This window comes from Orycteropus afer, unplaced genomic scaffold (genome assembly GCF_000298275.1).
Source record: "Orycteropus afer afer isolate SDZICR_OR568_19922 unplaced genomic scaffold, OryAfe1.0 scaffold00123, whole genome shotgun sequence".
Lineage (NCBI taxonomy): Eukaryota > Metazoa > Chordata > Mammalia > Tubulidentata > Orycteropodidae > Orycteropus > Orycteropus afer.
The window spans coordinates 6,916,173-6,925,478 of record NW_006921710.1 but is presented as its reverse complement, the minus strand read 5'-3'; the positions used below and the strand labels follow the sequence as shown (position 1 = coordinate 6,925,478).

Here is a 9,306-nt window from a genome sequence, read left to right as displayed (position 1 = left end):
TTGCCCCATCTTCCTTCCAATGAGTGGCTGGTGTGTTTGAACCACCAGGCTTCTGGTTAGTAGTCAAGTGCCTTAGGCACTATGCTACCAGAGCTCCCAGAATGATTTTGTTCCCTTCAAATTTTGAAGATAATTTTTATAATTTAAGTCAGCTCCTTTTTATTGAAAAATAAATAAATAACTTTCGTCAATTCTGTTTTTAGTAGGAAAATTTGTTTTCTCAAACATGTCAAAAATGAAAATATCTTATAATAGAGATTATAACTTGTGAATTTATGTTATTTGAGAAAAATGTATTCACAAGATAAACTTTAGGGGGAAGTATAAATAGTTCAATGTGCTGATGCCATTCTTATTTTCTTGCAATTAATCTCTATCTTGAATGCTAGAATTAGTATTTAACTGCTTATTAAAAAAGAAAACAAAGCTAAGAAACTCAGCTAGGCATTGGTATCTAACAGTCATTCCCCTTTAATGCAAATAATAAATTTAAGAGCTAAGGATGAACTATGTGTTTGCTGGTGATGTTTTAAAGATAATCACACAAGGGGAAGAAAAGCACACGTAAGTACCACTTACTTTCAGTGTGACCATAATTAACCTCACCAAGGCTTAACTTTCAGATGAATAATACAGAGAATATAAAACCTGCTTCATACAATTATTGTGAAGATTAAACAGGATTATATGCATTGCCTGGCACAGCAAGATTTTTTTTTCCTTCTTTTGTTCCAGATTTGTCAGAGTATTAATTCCAAATCCAGCTGTTAGCCTCCATAGACTCTTCTAGTACAAAGGGGCTTCTTTCCGAGAAATTTATTTTAAAATCAGAACTAGTATCTGTCACTCTTGTTCTCTACCAGCTGGATGGAAAAATCAAAGGAGTGGGCATCACGAACCTGAGCTCTTTCCCTTGCGATGACAGTCTTAAAACTCTACCTCTCACCCCACCCCCCTTCAGTCTGTCCACAGTGGAGGACCTTCTCCATTGTCCTCGAGTCACAACAGAGAAAGGCACTGCCAGGGACAGCTGTTCAGGCATGGAACAGCTCAGGGAGTGTAAATGTGCCTCAGAGCTCTGCATTCCAGAAGCAGCCTGCTGCTTACTGTTCTCAATCAAATTAAGTCTGATTCTAATTGTTCCAGTTACCTAGTGCTACTCTAACAGAAAATACCACAAATGTGATGCTTTAACAAATAGGAGTTTATTCTCTTACAGTTTGACAGGCTAGAAGTCCAAGTTCCAAGTGCCAGGCTCTAGGGCTGGGTGAAAGCCCCTCCCCTCGACCTTGGGCTTCAGCTCTGCCTCTTGCTCCTGGCCCACTGAAGCTAGAGGCATCTCTTCACTCAGGCAGCTACTGGCTGCTGAGGCTAACAAACCCAAGGTCGACAAGTAAAAAAGACACAGTCCCCATATTACCAAACCACATGGCAGGCAATTGATTCAAGTCCATTGAAAGTCCCAGGATCGGCAGAGCATGGCAGGCTGCTGAACAATGACACAGCTACACGCAGGGTTCAAACGTGCCATAAACTAAAGACCATTCCCAAAGCTGCTTCTTATATATGGAAAGCAGACCCCATCCCTAAAGCAGCTACTCAGCTGCTCCAATAGATTCCACCATGGAGTTAATTACCAGTCTCACCATGGGGAATAACTACATCCAGCTGCCCAGCCACTCAACCAGGCCCAGGCAAGTTGACATACAACTATACCTACAACACTGATCCACTCATCAGGTGCAAAGACCAACAGTGTGAGTTATTGGGAAGGAGAACCCTCTACTTCTCTAGGGTTCTATTAGAGCCCCTGGGGCTTTTTCAATTAGGAAATGTAGGGGAGGAACCTCAGAACCACAGTCTGGGTCGCCTCCAAGCAGCTCCTCATCCACACTAGTGTACTATAGTCACATTATAATCTCATCAAATTATGTATAATGTTATTATATATTATATTATGATATTATATAATCACATACAGATAGACAAATAGTAGAACAGAATAGAAAATCCAGAAATTGACCCACACATATTTGGTTAATTGATTTTTTACAAAGGTGCAAAGGCAATTCAATGAAGGAATAATAAGTCTTCCAACAGATGGTGCTGGAATAATTAGATAGCATATGCAAAATAAATAAGCCTTGATCCATTCTTTACATCTTATATAAACATTAGCTCAAAATGGATCATAGAATTTAATATAAATCTAAAACCAGAAAACTTCTAGTAGAAAATATTTGTGATTTGTGTTAGCAGAGGTTTCTTAGTATGGCACCAAAAGCACAATCCATAAAAGGAAAAGTTAATAAATTGGACTTCATCAAAATTAAGAACTTCTGCTCTTTGAAAGACTCTCTTAAGAAAATGAGAAAACGTCACAGACTGAGAGAAAGTAAATCCAATCAAGCTTTCAGATGACTACAGCCCTAGATGATGTCTTGACTGCAACTTCATGAAAGAGCTCAAACCTGAACTAGTTAAGCTTCTCCTGAATTCCTGACCCACAGAAACTGAAATAATCAATGTCTCTTGCTTTAGGCTTCTAAGTTTTGGGATACTTTCTTACGCAGCAATAGATAACTAATACATTCCACAGGTGAATGGATAAATAGTCATACACTAAAAAGGAACAAACTATTGATACATATAAGAACATGGATGAATTCAAGATAAATATGCTGAGTATCTTAGGCGTTTCTGTAGAGGAGCAAATCCAGTGAAGCATATTTATAGAGAGAGGGATTTATTTCAAGGAAGTGGCTCATACAGTTGTGGAAGCTGGCAAGTCCCAAATCCGTGGGCTGTGCTCATGCTGGAGGCTTCTCCTGACTCATGTGGCTCCAGGGGCTGACAAACCCCAAGTCAGGTCAGAATAAAGGCTCAGACTGGAAGTCAGAGGATGACAAGTGAGACGCAGGATCAAGGGAGGGTGAGCTTTGCCAGAACATCCATATATATTGGATGCAGGCTACACTCCCAAGAAAACCCCCCTTTTAACTGATTGGCTGCTTACCTCAGATCACAAAATGGAGGTCGATTACACAATATCTGCCAAACCACTGAGAATCATGGTCTAGCCAAGTTGACACATAACCTTAACCATCACACTGAAAGAAAAGAGACAAAAAGAATATATACTATATGATTCCGTGTCTGTAAAATTCTAGGAAACACAGTCTATTCTATAGTGACAGAAAGCAGATCAGTGGTTGCCTTGGGACAAGAAATACTTACAAAAGTGCACATAGAAACTTGGAGGTAACAGCTGTGTTCATTATCTTGACAGTAGTGATGGTCTCATGGGTCAAAACTCATCAAAATTGTCAAAACTTATCAAAATTATTATCAAAATAATTATTAATTTTAATTATTATTAAAATTATTGTTATCAAAACATATCAAAATTGTCAAAACTTATCAAATTGTGTACTTTAAATATGTACAGTTTATTTTATATCAATTATACTTCAATAAAGCTGTTTTTTAAGAAAATTTTTTAATAATAATGTAGAAAAATAATTCTACCCCATGGAGCCACATTAACATTTTAATTTAGTTCCTTCTCATTATATTTTCACAAGGTTCAATCTGTGTTTATGTGTGTTTAATTGTATATATGTGTGTGTATAAAGTTGAATATGCTGTATTCTTCAGGCAACGTATCATTTCTTAAGAACGAAAAAGGAGTAAAACGATATGCAGAAGTTTATAAAGTATAACAGATACTAGGTACAGTTTTCCAATGTCATAGTTTATCTACTCTAAGGCACACTTTTTTTTTTCCCACATTTTCACATCTGTGAATTTTGGGTGCATCTTATAATTTTACAATTATAGTAGGCAGGATTTTTCCTTTTTAATGGTACATTTAAAATGGTGTATCTTATTACTTTTGCCAAACCATGGTGCATCTTATATTCAGCGACATGATAGGTTCAATGAGATATGATAAATTTTAAAATCTGAGCAAAAAGAACAATTTTCCAAATAAAAATAAACTTCTAAAAGTGTCCTAAGAAATGGGAGAAAATTAGAACCAGTAAGTATTGAAAATATTAAAAAGTTAAAGAATTAACTTCCACAAAAGGCTTCCAACTCTGATGGATTTTTGAGCAAGAATTGTCAGCTTTACAGGAGAAGCTAAGAGCAAGTTTGAATAAATGGACACACACACCATATTCTTGAGTGCGGAAACTTAGTTTTGTAAAGATGTACATTTTTCCCCAAATGAAATAAATGTAATGAGATCCCCTAGGTAGCTCACATGGTTAAGTGCTAGACTACTGAACAAGGTTGGCAGTCCAAACTCACAGAGGGGTCTTGGAAGGAAGGCCCAATGAGCAGCTTCCGAAAGGCCACAGCCGTGCAAATCCTGGAGAATACGGCCCTACTGTGCACACATGAGGTCACCGTGAGTCCTAATCAACTCAGTGGCAAGTAACAATAACAACAAATGTGATTCCAGTCAGAATTCCAACTTTTTCCTCATTATTCCTGGCACACAGTAGCCACTTAATAAATATTTGCTGTTATTAGATAAATGATTTTCCACAAAGTTTTTTTAAAAGATTAGTCATGAGGGATGATTGCCCTACCAGATATTTATAATGTATTACAAATCTACAATAATTAAAACAAAATAATACTGGTGCAAGAATAGACAAATTGCATCAGAATAAATCCAGAAACAAGTTCTAGCATAAAATAATATAAAATGTATAAGATGAAAGTGTTATTTCAAATCTATAGAGAACTGGTGGATTTTTAAAAAATAATGTTGGGGCAGTTAGATAAAATTGGAAAAAGTAAATTCATGCCTCTGCTTTAAGTCCAAAATGGATTAAAAATGAAATATAAAAAGTAAAAGCCTAGAATTAGTAAAAGAAAATGTCGGCAGCAAATCAAATCTTTGCACTGTCATCCTTTCATCAAAGCAGGTGAAGCCATGACAGATGTTTCAGAAGTTTGATTACATAAAATTTTTAAAAACTTTGTGCCCCCCGAAAAACAAAACTAAAAGGAGAAATAGCAAACTGAGAAAAATATCTGTGCTGTCTCCAAAAGGGTTTATTATCAATGATATAAAAAGATATCTTACGTATTATTAAGATAAAGACATGAGTATCCAGAGAAAGTGGGAAAAGAATATGTGCAGATAATTCACAAAAGAAAAAAATACAATTTCCCAATAATCATGGAAAAAGAAACTGACTGTGCCTCACTGAGAATTTAAACTGCAAACTATGCTGGGTGATAATTTGGCCTCAGACTGGCAGAGGCTGGTAGTCATGGGCTTGACACTGCGGGAGGTGCTCTAGTGGGTACAGCCTTTCTGAGGAAGAATTTGTTGGGATGTGTCAACGTTTTAAATTGACCTAGCTGATCTACTCCCTGGTAATTATCGTAATAACCACCAAATGGTGGAAAAAAAGAATACTTAATTCTCTCTGTTGCAGCATCATTTTTAAAGCAGAAAACTTTGGAAAACAAACTAAATGGAACCAGCAGGGAATTGGCAAATACATTTTGCTGCATTCAAATACTGAAATGCCATATGGTAATTTAAACACTAATGATCTTTGGAAAAAAAAAATTTAAGGACATAGCAGAAAATATACAATAGCGTGGAAAAAGTAAATTTTTTTTAGATGTTCAACTGCATTTCTCCTTAGAACATTTATTTCTTTATTTTATTATTCATTCATTCTGAATGAAAATGTTTGAAGGAGAGTACCAGATGTTATCAGTGGTTAGTTATCTCTAGAAGTTCAGTTTGTAGATCACATGATTTCTTATTTTCCCTGCTTTTCAAATTTTCTACAAAACACAGGAAAAATAATAAAGCTCATAAATAGGTTAGATACCAAATAAATAGTCAGTAGTAACATACTGAACAAAATAAAACTGTATGATTTACCATATGATTCAATAATTCTACCCTTAAGTATCTACTCAAGAGAAATGAAAACATATGTCCACACAAGGATCTGTACATGAGTATTCTTGGCATCTTTATTCACAAATAGCAAAAAGGGGAAGCCACCAGAATGTTCATCATCAGCTGGTGAATAGATAAAATAAAAGGTGGTGTATCCATACAGTGGGACACTGTTCAGCCATCTGACATTGAGATGAACCTTAAAACAATACTTGGTGCATGAAGCCAGACAGAAAAGGCCATGTTGTTTGGTTCCATTTATCTGACGTGCCCCAAAAAGGCAATATGTAGAGACAGAAAGGAGGGCTAGGAGTAGACAGAGGCTTCTTTTTGGGATGATGAATGTGTTCCACAGTTAGACTGTAGTGATTATATACTTCTGTAGATATACTACAATACACTAAACTGTACACTTAAAATGGGTCATGTTATGGTGTATAAACTATATCTTAATAAAGTTGTTTTAAAAAAATTATAAAATTGTATGGCTAAAACATGATGGGCTTCTGGAATAAAAGAGGTTTTCGTTTTTACATGGACTTTCTCTAAGAGAATCTGAAAAACATAGACTATATTTATAATCACAGCAGTCTAGGCATAGGGTAATTGAATTAACCTGGCTTTAATCGAATGCAAGTTCAGGATCACCAAGGTGACACAAGCATATTGCTTCAAATTTTCCTAATATAGGTTGGTGGGGGAGCTCTGGTAGTATAGTGGCTAAGGCACTTGACTGCTAACCAGAAAGCTGGCAGTTCAAACCCACCAGCGGCTCCTTAGAAGGAAGATGGGGCAATCTACTTCCGTAGTGATACTGCCTCGGAAACCCAAGGAGGGGTCGCTATGAGTCAGATCCGACTCAACAGCACACAACAACAACAACAAATTTATAAAGAATTAGCAGATAGGATGCTATCCTTGACTGTTTTTCATTTATCTAATTACAGTGATCTAAGTGTTATCTAACAAAAATGAGTTGCTATTGTTTCATTGCAGACAGTTGCATCTATAAAAAGGTTTGCCCGTTTAACGGGGGCTCTTTTTTGGTCCAACCCTCTGCGTCAGATTTCCAGTTCTGTTGGAACCAGGCTCCTTATGCCATTGGTAAGAAAGCTTATCTCGTAATACTCTCCTCCTTCATAGATAAATCTGAACGGTTCAATCTCATGTAAGCCAACTTTCTGGCTTCCTGCTAAATTGCCTTAAGTTATGTGAGTATGTTTAGTACTCAAAGTATTCTTTTTCTTCTTTAAATTTTCTTTTCTTTTTGCTTTTGGGACTGTTGTCTTTTACTTGTTCCTCCTAATTGTTCTCAGGGCCTAAGCACTTGAGAGCACAGGACTGTCATTTTCCAGTACTTGGTTACCTTTCAGTAGCTCATTTCATTTCTCTGGGCCTCATTTTCCTTTCTCTAAAATTTGAAACCTATACCTTTGCTCTTTAAGGTCTCCAGCCTTAAAGCCCACAAAACTCAGACTGACTTGGGAAAGAAACACAATGCATATAGGGCCACTCTTACGTATTTTGAAGATCAAGTCTATAATCACAGAAATTGTTCCCTGCAGTGCTTTGCCTACCACTCAAATGGCAGGACACGAGTAGTTGTGCTTTGCTTTTATGGTTCACAGTCCATAGCCAGGCAGACATCTGTCTTTTGAGAGTCAGATTATAGCCAAGGTTGATCCACTGTTTTCCTCAAAACTATTTGTTGATATGAAAACAATAATAGAGGGTTTGGGTTTTTGGGGGGTTTTTGTGTTTTGTTTTATTTTGCTTTTTATTGTAATATACACACAAAAACATGTATTTCATCCATTTCTACACGTATACTTCAGTGACATTGATTACATTCTTCAAGTTGCACACCTATTTGCGTTCTCTTTCCAAACTATGTTACCACTTACAATGCACTCCAAGCAAAAACCCTTTCTTTCCCCTTTCCTCCTGCTCCTGGTACCCACTAATTACTTTTGCTTTCTATATATTTGCTTATTTCATATAAGAGATACCATACAGTATTTGTCCTTTTATGTCTGACCTACTTTGCTCAGCATAATGCCCTCAGGGTTCATCCATGCTGTGGTAATTAATGAAGTTTGAGAGAAGAGCAGAGAGGACTAATCCAAGAGATACTGGGCAGACCTGCCAGGCTTTCAAGACAGATGTGGTTAAAAGGAGAGAGAAGGTTTCAAAATGACTTCCAGGTTTTAGGTACAATACTGGAGGGCAAGGCTAGAGCCATACACATGGGAGACAAAGTCACCAGAGTGAAGCCAAGACAGCAGATGAGTTCCCCAAGGGAGAGTGTGCAGAGAGAAGGGCCTAGTATGAAGGTCAGATTGACAGCATGCAGAGGCCACAACAGTATGAAGAGGCCAGGAAAAAGCACACAGATGTGATCAGAGGGAAACCGGGGCAGTGTCAGTACCCAGGAGTCAGTGTGTTATAAGAACTGTTTCAGGTAGAGGGCCTATCCTTTAACAAACAGCAATCCCATTAGACCCAAGGTGAAGGGTCAGCAAGGAATAAGATGCAGCCAGTGACCAGCCAAGCAGACAGGTGCACATACAGGAAGAGTGGCCAGTGTCACACAGGGACACAGCCTGTGAGGGAGGGAAAGGCTTCCAGGCAGAAAGGCATGAGCCAAAGGAAAGGGTATACAAGCTGTAGTCTGGACAACAGGGGCAAAGTCCCATAGGACTTTAATGGGTTTCCTGCCAGAAGACCAGATTAAGAGTTTTGGGAGGAAAAAATGATAAGAAATGGAGACAGTGCACACCTATTCAGAGGCAGAAGTTTGGCAACAAAGGGGAGAAGAGGAGGCAGCAGAGTGAGTGAAGGCTATTTTAGAATTGGGGGGATATGCACATTTGAAGGAAGAAGAGAAGCAGCCAGGGGCTGGGAGAGATGGAGCCCCTGCCGGGTCAGGGTGAGTGCGAGGCAGCCGTGATCCCAGCAGCAGCAGCAGCACCGCGGCCACCACGCCACCACGCCTCCGGGCTGACATCTGCCGCTCTCCTTTACTTGCAGTCTGTGCTTTCCCGTACCTCCTGGCCTTCACCACGGACTCCATTGAGATCCGCCTGGTGGTGAACGGGAACCTGGTCCACACCGCAGTCGTGCCTCAGCTCCAGCTCGTGGCCTCCAGAGTGAGTACAACTGGGCTTTTATTTCTGTCCCAGGGACTTGGGAGCCCTGAGCACCGTGAGATTTCAGGCAAGCACTGAAACTGCATCTCACTGAGTCAGACTGTTGATAACACCACTTACGTGTCACAGTGCCAGGAGTGAGATGAAAAAAGCCGAAAACAGACCGGGCAGGTTTTCTCCTGTGGCCTTCTTGGGCTTCAGAACGCTCGCGGGCAG

The 9,306-nt window shown here is 38.7% G+C and overlaps 1 protein-coding gene across 1 annotated transcript in view; it reads left to right on the top strand.

Moving 5' to 3' along the window:
- GARNL3 (GTPase activating Rap/RanGAP domain like 3) overlaps window positions 1-9,306 on the top strand; it is a 165,882-nt gene that overhangs the window by 146,866 nt on the left and 9,710 nt on the right. The window contains exons 23-24 of the mRNA XM_007944319.2: window positions 6,938-7,045; window positions 8,972-9,090. Of these exons, the coding sequence (XP_007942510.1) occupies window positions 6,938-7,045; window positions 8,972-9,090 (227 nt within the window). The remainder of the gene's footprint in view (window positions 1-6,937; window positions 7,046-8,971; window positions 9,091-9,306) is intronic.